This window comes from Clupea harengus, chromosome 12 (genome assembly GCF_900700415.2).
Source record: "Clupea harengus chromosome 12, Ch_v2.0.2, whole genome shotgun sequence".
In the NCBI taxonomy this organism is placed as follows: domain Eukaryota; kingdom Metazoa; phylum Chordata; class Actinopteri; order Clupeiformes; family Clupeidae; genus Clupea; species Clupea harengus.
In genome coordinates this window covers 27,037,531-27,053,662 of record NC_045163.1, presented here as the reverse complement: position 1 = coordinate 27,053,662, position 16,132 = coordinate 27,037,531, and the positions used below count along the sequence as shown (strand labels likewise).

Below are 16,132 nucleotides of genomic sequence, written 5' to 3'. Positions count from 1 at the left end.
AAATTACATTCCGAGTTCAATCACCAGTCATATTAGATAAGATGGACCATTTTTAATTCCGATCATTAAAAGTGTCTACTTGCTACATTCCTGGTAGAGATCCTATCTGTTGAATTAGCAGGGAATAAATCTACGAAATGTGTACAGTTATTAGGGAGATTATTGTGTGTGTGTGTGTGAGTGTTTGTTTGTAGGGAGGTTGTTAGGGAGGGCGAGAAATCAACCCAGTTGTGTGTATATCGGAGGGAGACCTGTCTGCAGCGGTGTGTGAGGTCACTTATATAACTGAGAGAGCCAAGACCTCTGGGGCAGATTTGCCGTATCAGTGTGGCAGACAGGGAACAGGCCACAGAAGTGGTCGGGGGAAGAAAAACCCAAGAGTGGTCCCTCGGCTATCTTGTTCAAATTCATTCAAACGTGTGGCATTCACCGGAAGGCGCTGACAATCTTTATGATGTGTTTACAGAACCTGATAGGGGGGTGCAGTTTTGGCACTTTCTCCACTAGCAGCTGTCAACAGCAAGGTCAGCTTGCTCCAAGGCCCTGCTCCAGCTGGGGTTGGTGGGAAAGGGACTGGAAGGGGTGGCCTTTGATGGACAGGCGCAGACTGCCAGTTTGGGGCATCGCTGAACTTCACCACTAGAGGGGGACAGAGATCTCGCACCCTGGCTAACCCTGTTGCTTCAGAGTTATGGATTTAAAGAGTGTCCATATTGACATGATGTGGCTTGACAGATACACTGCAGTTAGTTTAGTAATGGAGTGGAGCTACTATATGACCAAATGAAATTATTTAGGTTGTATTTAGAATGGCCTGTTTCAGTAGTGTATGATATTGCATGATTCGCGCATATGTATTTTTGTGTGTGTGTGTGTTTGTGTGTGCGTGTGTATGTGTGTTGTGTGTGTGTGTTTGTGTGTGTGTGTGTGTGTGTGTGTGTGTGTGTGTGTGTGTGTGTGTGTGTGTGTGTGTGTGTGTGTGTGTGTGTGTGTGAGTGCATGTGTTCATAATTCTATTTGGCGAGGTCAAGCTGAAGGTCTAAGGTGTGGCCCCCTTGTGAATTACATCTCAGTGTGAGAATGTGCGACAGAGTGTGATTGTGAGTGTGTGTGTGTGTGTGTGTGTGTGTGTGTGTGTGTGTGTGTGTGTGTGTGTGTGTGTGGATGAGTTTGTATGTATCTATAATTGTGCTTGCAGCTCTGTGACTGGGTGGCACTCACGTCTGCGGCTTTCTTCTCGGCCAGCTCCAGCTTCTCCTGCGCGTCCTTCAGGGCTTCGGAATACTTGTCCAACTCATCCTCCACACCCTTCAGCTTCTTCTGGAGGGCGAGCAGCTCCTCTTCAAGCTAGGGCACACACACATATTTACACACACACACACACACACACACACACACACACACACACACACACACACACACACACACACACACACACACACACACACACACACACACACACACACACACACACACACACACAGAGAGAGTTCAATTAATAATACGAAATACAACACTGGTTCCTGCTACTGTTCCACTGACACGATCAAACAAATAGAATCATGACCCAGCGTTGGCAGTGGGTTCCGTGTTCTGAACAGTATGGTTGCTCGGATACGGATCAGCAGTAGAATGTGACTGCATGTGAGGCATGGCGGTTCCCATATAAGGTCAAGTGCATCAGTGTGGCTGTGAGTCACTCAGCTGTGGAGGGGTCTTCAGTGGAGCTCGGGTCCTGTGAATCATCATTTTCATAAACAGACTTAGAGGTAACATAAACTAAGCTCAACCAGATTAGACCACCATTACGTCACGCTCTTTTAATGAGGGCAATGCCACTGGACAGGCGGAAAAAAAAGAAAAGAATATGTCAGATCTCAGATTCTCACTTCTTTGTCTGGGAAAAAAAAGTATATCAAAACATGTTGAACACTTGCTCAACAATGGGATGCTGATAAATGGCCGATGTGATGATAATTCCAAATTCTAAAAGAACTCAAATGAACAGGTCCTGCAAATGTGTGTTCCCAGTATAGCTGCACTTATTCTAAGCAGGTATCTTTTCCAATCTTTTTTTAGGCTCTGATCACCGCTGTGGCCTGCATGCTCCTCCTAAAGCATCTGGTCATAAATCGCTCAGTACAAGGCCTATGGCTGAGACCCAGAGCTGGGGGGGGGGGGGGTACGGCAAAGAGACAAAGAGAATTATAAAGAGAACTGCCCTGCCGTCACGGCTGTGCATGGGCAACACTCAAATACCTCCCTATCCCTCAGCCCTAAACAGACACACACACACACACACACACACACACACACACACACACACACACACACACACACACACACACACACACACACACACACACACACACACACACACACATAGTTACTCACTAGTCATTCTCAAGCATGAAATAGCAACTAGCTCTGTCTCGTAAAATGTCTTTATTGTGTTCTGATGACAATAGAGTTTGTGCTCCTGTAAATGGAAACAAGAGCCATCAAGTTAATAATGGAAGTGGACAACTGGCCCCCCCCCATAACTGAGGGCCTGTAATGGGAGCCTGAGGTACCTCATCATCGTCATTTGTGGGGAAGCTTCGGTCACCTCACTGAACTTTCTTCACTGAACAAACCAAACATGGAACCCCATTCAGTAGTCCACACTGACACCTTGATTACCTCCCCTTCCGACTCTCCCTGAGATCTATAAATGGGGCCATTATGACAGGCGGCGGGTATGTACAGCACGCACACAATGTGCTCATGATGAATGTCGTCCTTATATTACATCTGAGAGGATCCTCTTTGGAGAGCGGGCGGGGGTCCATCGATGCCAGGCATTGTGGCCCCAGGTTCACAAATAGCCCAGCCTGTTCGTACCCATCTGAGAGTTGGCAGAGAGCAGCCACAGTAGTTTCCCTGTGGTTTGGAGATTGGCCCCCCCCCCCCCCCCCCGATAAAGGCTTGACCCCTTTTTTGTGTGAGGCAAGCATCCCACAAAGGTGTGTGACTTAAAAAAAGAACATGGATATACACCCACTCACACAGACACACACACAGACACACACACACACACACACACACACACCGTGGGTCACCCCTGCAAAGCTGCTTTTTAAATGGGGCAAAGAGATTATCTACAGTTTGTGCTTTTTTTTTTTGTTTTTACAGAATAAGTAGTCAAAAGGGAGACAAACATCACATTGCAGTCTGAGAAGACGAGGATATGAAGGAAGCCAGCCTTCCTGTGATGGTCTGCCAGTGTGCAGAAGTATAAATATGGACACATCAGCTATCTGATACCTCTGTGGGGTATGGTCTCTATTGTGTTACAGAGCCGCACAGAGGATTGGCACGCGTTCAAGGACTCTCTTAAGTTCCACTGCACTGATGCTCCTCTCCCTATAAGGGATGTGACTACACAGAGCCGCGAACTCCACAGAAGTCAAAACCCAACTGAATAAACTCAACTGTATTTAGAGTTGTTTGTACAATGTTTTTTTTTTTTTTGTAGAAGCCATAACTTACTGGCCAATGACCGCTCGTCTCTTTCTGTACTTTTTCATGAGGAGAATCAAAGATCCTCCAGACTAAACTAAAATATGCCTAAAATAAGTGACTCATGTAAAATTATAAAAATTCTGTTATGGATCTTATTGCTGTTAGATGCCAAATATTTTTTTCTAGTATAAGGTATACTGCACAGACAAGACCCCATGTCTTTAAGGATGAAGCACTGAACAAAGTGCTTTTTGCATTCCCGTGAGGAACACACACAGGGATACTGACTTCACACCAGAGATGGCATAGCCACACAAGGATCCACACTCATGCAGTAATGGACACAACAGGATCCTGGCAAAGGGCTGACCCCGCCCCGCTGCCCAGCACTGACAGGAGCATCATCCATCTTCTGAAATCTGTTCTTTCGCTGATCTTCTGGCTGTGACGACATCCAGCCGAGCCTAAAGCTCACATCCTTGACCTGTCCTTCTGTGAGCATAAACTAGTTACTCATCAGATATCTGTGGGGCGGCGGGTTTTAAAACAATCCTGATTTGGACCTCATTAGATCCTGGCCTTAGGGGCAGATTTATGGTTGACAGTATGAGGTTGCTGAAGGCATGTAACTCATTCACACGGAGAATGTGACACTGCCTATAATAACTCTCAACTAGCTGGCTCGTAGACCAATGCCACTCGATGTTCCCTGTCATATTCAATCAAATAAGTCAACGTGTGACACAGACGCAAAGATGGGGCATCTCTGTAATCAAGGACATAAGCCACCACCTATCAGAGTGAACTGGGTGTCTGTCACTTGGATCATTCATAGTGGCCACACCTTGTGAAATAACTGACTGTGGAAATCAGTACATTTAATACAAATGTACACATTAGATAATCACTGTTCAGACACCCCCATGTTGTACTCTACGTCGGTCTTGATGTATCATTTTCCAAATCTTACTGTTATCTCAACTCCGTTAGCTGATCTGAGATCAAATGCATAGTTTAAAATAGCGGCCTAATAATTTGGATGTAAGCTGTCATCATATTTACTCTGGCATAGACAGAGTAGCCTAGACTTTTTTTTGACAATTACACTTCATTCTGTCAACTATGCTCTGAGACCAGTCAGACAAATTCCTTAATGGGTGTGACATTCCCTAAATTGAGTCGGAAAGAGGACAATGAAGGAATGAGTCTGGCATGCCAGACATCAAACATATTCCAAGCAGTTTTCAAAAACTAAAATCACTGTCTGTTTTGATAGGCCAAAGAGACCAACAATGAATAAACTCCAGTGGCATGAAGGATCTATTTACCAGCTTGCATTTGTCCTCTGCTGCCTTTTTGTCCAACTCTGATTGCTCAGCCCGATCGATGGCATTCTCCTTATCCAGTTTCAACATCTGCATTTTCTTCTTGATGGCTTCCATGGTTGCTGTCGGTGTATTTTCCTAATACCAGGTGAAATCGGGACAAAACGCAGCGTGCCTCTCGACTGTGTGGGATCCTGAAGAGACGCGGAGGACAGAAGCAACTGGACCTGCACCGCTAGCAGAGTGGGATGGCACAGTCTCTTCGGATTGGGCAGTGCGCAAGGAAGGAATTCTCTCCAGACGCGCACTAGACTTTTTTGGAAAGTTCTGTCCAAGTCACTCCATGGGATAGTGTGACGTCGGGCGCCTGTGATTTGCCCTTGGGAACTGACTTTGAATTTAGCACCAAGATATTGACCATCTTTGGGAGACTTTGATTTGACTACTGTTCTAGTGTACACGTTAAGGATTACACGCTCTACAAGTATCTGGATGCGTTTATGGGATGCTCCCTAGTCCGCATACGATTAGGATAGGTTTAACTGTCCGTAAAATCATTTAATTGTATGATAGTTGTACTATTTGCCTTATTCAGACTGAAAACTGGGTTAAACAATCTGGCAAGGTCGGTTTCATAGTAAATGCAAATGGAGCGTTTCATAAAACAAATTAGATTTTCAGTAGCCTACTTTATACAGCCTTTAGTTTGGTAGTAGAAAGACTGCTATGTAACCTACGTAGTGATCCTAGTCTGATAACAGATTTACTAATAGTCCAGGCCATCTGACATAAAGCTAAATTCGAATAACTTATATTTGTATACAGTAAAGGTACAACGAACGATGGTTTAAATACATTTATCAATAAAAGACAAAACATTAAGACTGACTTAAAGATCAAAAGATGTTGTCGCTCGAGGAGTGTCACTGACTGGTTCTGTTAAAGGGAATGTCTACGAAGAGTTCGAATGTCTTCATAATTACTCGCAGAAAACCCACAAGAGGCCAGAGCATCCTGAGACATTAGACTTAGGAAAAGTGTCGCAGTTTGTTCTGACAGAATACTACTGAATGTCACAAGCACAGGTGTAGCAGATCGACATGACGTCATATCATTTGACTCCCGAGGTAAAAATATGTGTGGCAGTGACAAGCCTGACAATCCTCGACAGTAGGCATATGCACATTATTATTATTAGCGTATGAGAAGCTCTCAAAGCGAGACGATAGCTTAGCATTTTCACAGCCCTGTAGTCTACCAATGGTATTTGGGCGCTTAAGGAATAAAAACATTTAAATTTAGGCAAGAAAAGCAACTTTATTGACGCCCGGGAATAGGTCTTTGACGGTGCTAGGGCAGCTATCCCATAGCAACTACAAACAGGCTTAAAGGGTATCAAAATGACAATCACTGAACAACAAGATTGTACATAATATTTGTGGATTCTCTATGGCTTTCTTTAAGTTAAACAAATGGATAAGTGCACAGTGGAAGATAGGAAATGTTAACAGTTAAAACACACATACTGTTATAAAAACAGATTTGAAGGCACTTTCAGATGTATTGATATGTTCAACAGACACAACCTTCTAATAATGAAGCCTCAGATTGCGTAAATCCTCTGAACACTATACCCCAACACTGGATTTAGATTCCCTGTGTATCTTGACTAACGGTTAGATTACAGAGGAACCATTCAATTAATATGCATTTCTTCCCTAAGTCTAATATTTGCATAGACCTCTATGATGCACATTTACATCACAGAGAAAGCGGACTCATAGCACCAAGTAGGTCAGAGGAACAAGACAAGGGCTAAATAATCAAACAAACCAAGAAAACAAATATGGCTTTCCAAACGTGACCTTACTTTAAACACAGGAGGTCAAAAGGACAAAGACGCCCTGACTAATAGAAAACGAACACTCACAAACTCTTTTTTTTTTATTAACATAGACATTTAATTTTAATAGAAGATATTATTTGTAACACAATTCATAGCTTTATTTTTGTTTCTTTTCTTAAAAAAATGATATGTTTTCTTTCTTTGAATTGTTTCATCGCAAAAAAAAAAAAGAAAAGGTACTCATTGCACTGCTGGTCCAAATTGCCACATGATGCAGTTTGCCTTTCCCTGGGTTAAACCACCACAAGAAGAAAGGCTAAGATGGCGGCCCAAACATTCACAACAATCTTCTTTGGAACCTGACTAAATGTTAGACATATCTATCGAACAAATACTGTTTTTAATTATTTCCACCCCCCAAAAAGCTGATGACTCAAAATCAAAATAAAATGACAAAGTTAAAAACATCATTGTACTCACTGATATAACATTGTTCTTAGCCGTGTTTACTGGGGCTAATTTTTTTTTGCCCGTCATAAATGAAAATGATTGAATAAATGAAATGTGTTGCCTCAGTTAAGACCCATGCATGCTAGGTCCAGAAAACTAATCTATATGATCAAATGCTAAATGAAATCACATGGAGCTATTAAAAGCGCAGTTACCTTAGAGATTTGCATACGTTGCGCAGAGGACACAAACAAAACAATAAACAGTTAAGTCATGGCACGGCAATGCTTGTAAAAGTGACAAATACAAAAAGAACGGTGAAAACAAACAAAAAATAACCCAAAGTTTAAAATAAACATCCTGATACATTTGTTCACTTTTTACCCCTATTTCATCTCTTACAATTGCTTTGCCCAGAATGGTGCATATCATCATAGTTACACTCTCAACAAAAATATATAATAAAACTGTGGCATGGGTTTAAATCCCAAGCCGTTGATTTGTCTTTGCTTGCATGGCATGTGTGTGTCTGTGTGTGTGTGTGTGTGTGTGTGTGTGTGAGAGAGCAGACTAGCGGTCGCGGTTCTCATTGGTCCTGTCCGTCCTCCTGGAGCTCCGTGGGCAGGAACTTGTACTGCTGCTGGCGGATATGGGCCAGCTTTCTGCGGGCCTCGTCCAGCTCACGCTCCTTCCTTAGCATCTCCTCCTGGGCCGCGATGATCTGAACACACACACACGAGGAAAAACCCCAAATCACTCTCAGGCTTAGAGTCCCACAGCCTGTAGCAGCTAACACTGAAGGCTAACTCTATGAAAATGAAAAGTAAATTAAGCTAACGACAAGACCTGATAGCAATTCACTCTTTACTTGTAACAATATGGATTACACAATATGATTTGTCCACTTTTGGACTCCATTTCACAACTACGGCCTGGCAAGATGGACAGCCTGATGGCAAAGGTGCAGTAAAGTGTAGTGGAGGTGCAGTAAAGTGTAGTGGAGGTGCAGTAAAGTGTAGTGGAGGTGCAGTAAAGAGTAGTGGAGGGCTGGCAGTAAAGAGTAGTGGAGGTGCAGTAAAGTGTAGTGGAGGTGCAGTAAAGAGTAGTGGAGGTGCAGTAAAGAGTAGTGGAGGTGCAGTAAAGTGTAGTGGAGGTGCAGTAAAGAGTAGTGGAGGTGCAGTAAAGTGTAGTGGAGGTGCAGTAAAGTGTAGTGGAGGTGCAGTAAAGAGTAGTGGAGGTGCAGTAAAGAGTAGTGGAGGTGCAGTAAAGTGTAGTGGAGGTGCAGTAAAGTGTAGTGGAGGTGCAGTAAAGAGTAGTGGAGGTGCAGTAAAGAGTAGTGGAGGTGCAGTAAAGTGTAGTGGAGGTGCAGTAAAGTGTAGTGGAGGTGCAGTAAAGTGTAGTGGAGGTGCAAGTAAAGTGTAGTGGAGGTGCAGTAAAGTGTAGTGGAGGTGCAGTAAAGTGTAGTGGAGGTGCAGTAAAGAGTAGTGGAGGTGCAGTAAAGAGTAGTGGAGGTGCAGTAAAGTGTAGTGGAGGTGCAGTAAAGTGTAGTGGAGGTGCAGTAAAGAGTAGTGGAGGTGCAGTAAAGAGTAGTGGAGGTGCAGTAAAGTGTAGTGGAGGTGCAGTAAAGTGTAGTGGAGGTGCAGTAAAGAGTAGTGGAGGTGCAGTAAAGAGTAGTGGAGGTGCAGTAAAGTGTAGTGGAGGCTCAGCTACATTCAGCTCGGTTGGGCTCAAGGTTTCTAGAGTGCCTCCCTGTATGTTACATAATAATGTAAGTAATATATCCCAATAGATCTGTATGTTACATAATAATATAAGTAATATGTAATAATATGTAAATATGTAATTATGTATATATATTTTTTTTGGGGGGGCTGTTCCTACTGTTTTTGGATAGTTGTAGTATTGTTATGTTATATGTTGTTGTTGTGTTATATGTTGTCCCTCGTCACACCAACAGGAGAAGCACTCAAAATTTCGTTGTATAAATACAATGACAATAAAGGCTTTTCTATTCTATTCTATTCTAATATATCCCAATAGATCTGTATGTTACATAATAATATAAGTAATATATCCCAATAGATCTGTATGTTACATAATAATATGAGTAATATATCCCAATAGATTCTCATGAGGAAGCACACCACTTCTCCCAACTTAGATGGCGTAAAATGGGCTACTCTCTAGCACAGACTCGTAAAATAATGTATTAAATAAATATGAACCCTTTCTATAAACAGTTTGATGAGTAATTGCAATAATGTTGCTTACATCGTGCTTACAACATGCATGCACCTACACTTATAAGGTGATATGTCAGATATGTATTTGTACTATTTCATATGCTTGAAACATTTTTTTTTTTTATTCACAATGTACAGCTCTGTGAGGATTGACTCTGAAGAGGATTTCAAAAATGTGTTTATTGTAATGGTAGACTAGACTGCTCACTTGTCACACGCAGTGAAATATAATGCTGGATCCAGATTAAGGAGATACCAGTGGGTTGTGTGACTGAAGGCTCGGCCTGTGATCTAGACTAGGGAGATACCAGTGGGTTGTGTGACTGAAGGCTCGGCCTGTGATCTAGACTAGGGAGATACCAGTGGGCTGTGTGACTGAAGGCTCGGCCTGTGATCTAGACTAGGGAGATACCAGTGGGCTGTGTGACTAAAGGCTCGGCCTGTGATCTAGACTAGGGAGATACCAGTGGGTTGTGTGACTGAAGGCTCGGCCTGTGATCTAGACTAGGGAGATACCAGTGGGTTGTGTGACTAAAGGCTCGGCCTGTGATCTAGACTAGGGAGATACCAGTGGGTTGTGTGACTGAAGGCTCGGCCTGTGATCTAGACTAGGGAGATACCAGTGGTTTGTGTGACTGAAGGCTCGGCCTGTGATCTAGACTAGGGAGATACCAGTGGTTTGTGTGACTGATTTCTGCTTACCTGAGCGATTCCGCCCACCATCTTGCTCTTCACCATGACCGCCTGGTCGTCATGGCGATCGAATGCGGCCTTCTGGGCGGCCTTCACCAGGTTGTCTGAGGCCCTCTTGACAGCATTGCCAGCAGCCTGCACAAGCGAAATCACAACAGTTAGAACAACATTTCGCAGATGCCTGATGATTTAGGTCTGGTCTAGCAACTTCTGAATCTGATCTCCAGTCCGCTCGGCGAGACGTGAGAGTGCTCATGGCTGGCTCAGACCCGTCTCACCGGGATTAAACGCGACAGCCCAAGGCTCTGTGTTTGAGATGGAGATTGTCCCTGAGCAGCAGGTTGTGAGGATCACCCATTTCACACAAAAGTTGAGCCCCTCAAATGTTTTTTTTTTTTTTTGTTTAGTTTGGAAAGCTTTGCAGCTTTGGCCAGCACTGACGCACAACATAAGCATGAATAACACATCCACCCCCCCAAACATACACTACCTCATTCACTCACACACACACACACACACACACACACACAAGACATTCCCACTGTCTGCTGCCTCCACAGCCAGAACGGGAGCCTCCTCTCCTCCCTCCCCTCCTCTCCTCTCCTGCTAAGGATAACGCCAGAATCTGCCCGAACTGCTCGTCAACCATAACACTCCTCCAGACTTGGGCACCTCAGGATGTCTTTAAAAGGCAAGGCTGGAGAGAAGAAGCCCAGCCGCTTGCTGTGAATCACTCGAAGCAGAACACACACACACACACACACACACACACACACACACTCCTGAACACTCATTTGGCAGCCTTTTGCTGTGAGTCTCAATTTTTTCCCTTTTTTGTGCGCAAGGCTCTCTGGAGGTCTCTGCAGAAGGGAGGCGGAGTACACAGGGAGAGAGGGAGAGAAGGAGAGAGGGAGAGAAAGAGAGAAGGAGACAGGGAGAGAAGGGAGAGGGAGAGAAGGAGAGAGGGAGAGAAGGGAGAGGGAGAGAAGGAGAGAGGGAGAGAGAGAGAGAGGGAGAGAGGGAGAGAGGGAGAGAAGGGAGAGGGAGAGAGGGAGAGAAGGGAGAGGGAGAGAAGGAGAGAGGGAGAGAAGGAGAGAGAGAGAGAAGGAGAGAAGGAGAGAAGGAGAGAAGGAGAGAAGACACCCTGCTGGTATAGGCCCTCCATGCCCTCCTGCGGCTGCTGCTGGGTTTGGCTGTCTGGTGGCCTGATGGGTTTGGCTGTCTGGTGGCCTGATGGGTTTGGCTGTCTGGTGGCCTGATGGGTTTGGCTGTCTGGTGGCCTGATGTATGGGTCTTATTAGCATGCCAGAGTTAGCCTGGCCCTGACACGAGACACGAGCCACAAGCCAAACTCAAGGCCAAGAGGCTTTTTAAAAAAACAGCTGCAAACTCAAGAGATGCCTCGCTGGTCTTCATGAAAGATGCACATATCATGTGATGGTAACCTCCCCTTAATGCGCCTTGTCCACCACTACACTATTCCCTCACTTCAAGTTAAAGCATTCACTATAGTTAATGTAAACGCGTCCATCCTCACACTGTAATACTGTAAGGTGAGATTATGCATTGTCAGGGGTGGGACTATTTAAGCTTCCTGTGCAAGGCCACTGCACCACCTGCTGCTATCGCTTTCAGGGCCACTTCAGGTCACTAGTCACACACACACGCCCACACACCACACACAACACACACACCACACACACACACACACACACACACGCTCTACACCGTCTCAGAAATTCTCAGGAAAAAAAAAAAATCATCTCAGAAAACCCTCTCTCAGAACACCATGGCCCACACACACGGGCAGGCTACTTCATAGAGCCCAGCAAGATAGAGTTTGGCTTCCTCAGCAATCAGCAGTAATTAAAGATGCTAGTATAAGAGGGGGGGGGGGGGTTACAATTTCCACTGACCACTCTGATATTTGGGCTCAGGTGAGGTGGAAACTCAATCTGGAGGAGCGGGCGCAGGAACCAGGACGCAGCTGTGCATCGGGCCACACAGGGGAATAAGGCTGGAGGAACACGAGACGGCTCATGTCTCTCAGGGCGGCTAAGCTAAGCTACGGCTAAGCTACGGCTAGGAGGATGCAGCACAGCATCACCCTTCTGGGGCTCACATGTGCAGTGCAGTGCAGTGCAGTACAGGGCCGTTTCCAAGGCGCGACTGCTAGGCTATCTTTAATCTGCAATGAGGTTAAGATATATTACAAAATGAAGGTAGTAATACCGTTTAATTAATCAAGTGGTACAGCTCTCCACACTATGCTCAGCGACAGACAGACACACAGATAGAGAGAGAGATAGAGGGGGGGGAGGGGGAGAGAGAGAAAGAGTGAGAGGGGGAGAGAGAGAGAGAGAGAGAAAGAGAGAGAGAGAGGGGGGGAGAGAGAGAGAGAGGGAGAGAGAGAGAGAGAGGACAGTTCTGGAAATGACATCAAGATGCCCATGCTGAGAGATGCATCACACCTAGCCTTGATGACTGCATCCTGGCGGACTTGCCAAACTCTCTCTCTTATCAATCCACAAAGGGCAATGGCCTCGGTGGATCGGGGGCTGGTAGGCCTGCTGTAACAGCCTTCTGCTGGCCACCGAGAGCCCAGCTCTGCTTCACTATGTTAAACACAAGGGTCCCTATGGACAGAGGCCCAGCGTCGGCAGGGGCTAAATTTAGCCTAGCTAAGGCCCAAGGTGACAGCTGGACACATACGAGCAGCCCTGTGTAACCCTAGAAACAGTGGCCTCCGTCTATTTCTGGCCTTTGGTTCAGGGCTCGTCCCTTATTGTTGCCCGGACAGAGAGAAAGGCGAACCGCAACACAATAGAGGACACACACACACACACACACACACACGCACACACGCACACACGCCCCGCAGCATGCTGACCTCAAACAAGGATGAATGTCCAGTGAGTTCAAATAGGCCGTTTGGAGAAAAACAGAGAGAGAGAGAGAGAGAGAGGGAGGGAGAGAAGGAGAAAGGGAGAGAGGGAGAAAGATGTGCTGCACTCAGCTGCTATTCTGTGGCTGCCAGGTTATAAGCCATTATAATCAGTTGATGTTGTTACATAACGCTGAGAGAAACAGATTTGTAGGGAGAAAAGAACAGTATAGCAGGATGAGAGAGATGAATACAGAGAGAGAGAAAGAAATGAGAGAGAGAAAGAGAGAGGGAGAGATAGCCACTAGAAAAACAGAACGTAACAGAGGCTGACAAGACAGACATTTGTTTTCCAGTGGAGCGCGTGGCCCTCATCCCACAGGACAGACGTGTGTTTGCATTTGCATGTGTGTGTGTTTGCGTGTGTGTGTGTGTGTGTGTGTGGCCCTAGACCAGCGTTACTCGAAGTATGGGGCGAGAATGAACGCGATGAACGATTTTCCCGTTGCAATTCCTTCCTTTATAGACAATAACGATCATACACCCCCATCGCACTAAACAACCACACTCAAACAAAGAAATATTGTATTAATAAGCCTGTTGTTAACCTTTCCTGCTAGTCGTAGATTACAGCTGAGACTTTTGTTTACTGCTCCAAAGTGTTCTATATTCTAAACTCCGGGGTTATCTCCCTTTCCCTTCGGTCTGCGGTTGATGAGCAAATTAATTTGGCAAAAGCAATTTGGCCCGAGGATTTATTCTCCACACTGGTTGCACGGACTTCAACGTTACAGCAACATAACTTTGCTCCGGTCGCTACATCTGATCTATCCGTGTGCATCACTGTTCTCTCTCTCTCTCTCTCTCTCTCTACCACACCCACCCTGTAGCCTACGTGTTGCTCCATTATCCATTACACATTAAAGGAGCCGCACCATTATCCAAAGCGACGTACAAGGGAGATTTTAAGCTTGGCCTACCATCGATAACACAATTGCATAGTAGGCCCTTTTTCTTTATCTTTTGGAACTCAGCCCATTTGAGGCAATGATTGTTTTATTTTCTCTATTTCTGAACTGATGTTATTTGTTATTGATTAAGATTTAGAACATATCATTACTTCATTAAATTTGACAGTTTTAAGCTTGGCCTACCATTTTATTGGAGCGATGAGGGACAGGTGGGGCTTGAAAAGGCCCCCTTGTTCAAAGTGGGGAATGACAGAAAAAGTTGAGAACCACTGTCCTAGACAGACATGTGTTTGTGTGCGTGTGTGTGTGTGTGTGTGTGTGTGTGCGCGTGTGTGTGCGTGTGTGTGTGTGTGTGTGTGCGTGTGTGCGTGTGTGTGTGCGTGTGCATGCGCGTGTGGCCCTCATCCCACTGACCTGCAGCCTCTTCATGGTCTGGGAGTCCTGGTCCGCCTTGACCTTGCAGGCCACCAGGAGCTGGGCGGTGGAGGCGGCCACCTGCTTGGCGGAGGAGATGAGCTTCTCCTCGCTGGCGTGGCCCTGCACCGCGGAGTTCGCCGCCTCACACAGGTTGTTTGTGGCCGCAGCGACCATGCGCGCCTGCCATGGCCAACACACATAGAAGGTATACAGTTTTAGAGCTGTTTAGAGCCAGCACGGCTACAAATAAGATGGAATACGTCAAAATAAACTGGCCAAGTTATTGGAAAATAAGTGTGACACAAAATACAGAGGACGCTTAGCGTATCAGCAAACTCACAAATGCCAAGGAAAAAGGAAAGGCAACTAACTTTGTAATTACAATGTCACCTCAGTGATATTTGGGTCTACTTCTTTTCTCCACTGACAGTACATCTGTTCGGTTATAAATAAACATCCAGCCTCTTTAATTATTCTCTCTCTCTCTCTCTCTCTCTCTCTCTCTCTCTCTCTCTCTCTCTCTCTCTCTCTCTCTCTCTCTCTCTATTCCATAGGCCACACCACTGCTGCCAGTGGTTCTATACTACATGAACAGGCTGGCTCCACTTTAAAAGTCCTGTTTCTTAGTTTAGGTTGAGATGGTTGAACTTACAGCAGAAATGAGACCCTGGGACCACTGGCCATCGTCCACAGCATTGGCAGGGATGGCACCAACCTGAGAGAGTGATGAGGATAAGGGAATGAGAGAGAGAGAGAGAGAGAGAGAGAGAGAGAGAGAGAGAGGGATGAAGGGAGAGATAGAGAGAGAGAGAGAGAGAGTAATGAGGGTAAGGGAGAGAGAGAGTGATGAAGAGAGAGAGAGAGAGATGAGGATAAGGGAGAGAGAGAAAAAAAGAGAGAGAGGGATGAAGGGAGAGAGAGAGAGAGAGAGAGAGAGAGAGTGTGATGAGGGTAAGGGAGAGAGAGAAAGAGAGTGATGAAGAGAGAGAGAGAGAGAGAGAGAGAGAGAGAGTGTGATGAAGTGAGAGAGAGAGAGAAGACAGGAGGAGAGGGTTACAAGAGGATGAAAGATTCCACACACGTCAGAAGACCTCTTTGATTAATCCACAATAATCACATTATTTCAACATGTCAAAGATTCCACACACGTCAGAAGACCTCTTGGTTTAATCCACAATAATCACATTATTTCAACATGTCACGTGCCTGATTAGAATACGATGAACTTGTAAACGGTCACAATGAGGAATAAAAGCTGTTACGAGTTGGACGGTTTGCAAAAGGACTCAATAGTGATGTAAAGTAGTCTTATCTAAAGATGATTCCCATCGCTGTGAAATGGAAATAAAGTCCCAGGAGCAGGAGCCCTGAACTCTGAACTCTGAACTCTGACCCACCTTGCCCTGAGCCACCAGCTCCCTCTGGGCGGCCGAGGCGGCCTTCACCAGCGCACTGGTCGCCGCGGCGATGGACTTGGCCGCCTCCAGGATCTGCTCCTCGAAGTTCAGGCTCTCATCGGCCTCCTGAGGGAGCAGACACAGTCAGTGAGGATGACAGTTACAAACAGGAAGTGAGACTGAGCAATACAGAGACAAAGACAGAGAGAGAGAGAGAGAGAGAGAGAGAGAGAGAGAGAGAGAGAGAGAGAGAGAGAGAGAGAGAGAGAGAGAGAGAGAGAGAGGAGAGAGATGAAGAGATTTGAGAGAGAGAGAGAGAGAGAGAGGAGAGAGATGAAGAGATTTGAGAGAGAGGAGAGAGATGAAGAGATTTGAGAGAGATAGAGAGACAGAGATGTGAGC

General features: G+C 45.5%; 1 protein-coding gene across 4 annotated transcripts in view; it reads right to left on the bottom strand.

Annotated features, from left to right (window-relative positions):
* Positions 1 to 6,126: 6,126 nt before the first annotated feature.
* The window catches only part of tln1 (talin 1), a 100,828-nt gene continuing 90,822 nt past the window's right edge, over positions 6,127 to 16,132 (bottom strand). For all 4 annotated transcript variants that reach the window (XM_031578131.2, XM_031578133.2, XM_031578134.2 and 1 more), the window contains 5 exons: positions 15,731 to 15,856; positions 14,986 to 15,048; positions 14,331 to 14,513; positions 10,071 to 10,196; positions 6,127 to 7,846 (listed from right to left, as the gene is read on the bottom strand). In XM_031578131.2, coding sequence (XP_031433991.1) covers positions 7,712 to 7,846; positions 10,071 to 10,196; positions 14,331 to 14,513; positions 14,986 to 15,048; positions 15,731 to 15,856 — 633 coding nt within the window. In that variant the 3' untranslated portion in view covers positions 6,127 to 7,711. The remainder of the gene's footprint in view (positions 7,847 to 10,070; positions 10,197 to 14,330; positions 14,514 to 14,985; positions 15,049 to 15,730; positions 15,857 to 16,132) is intronic.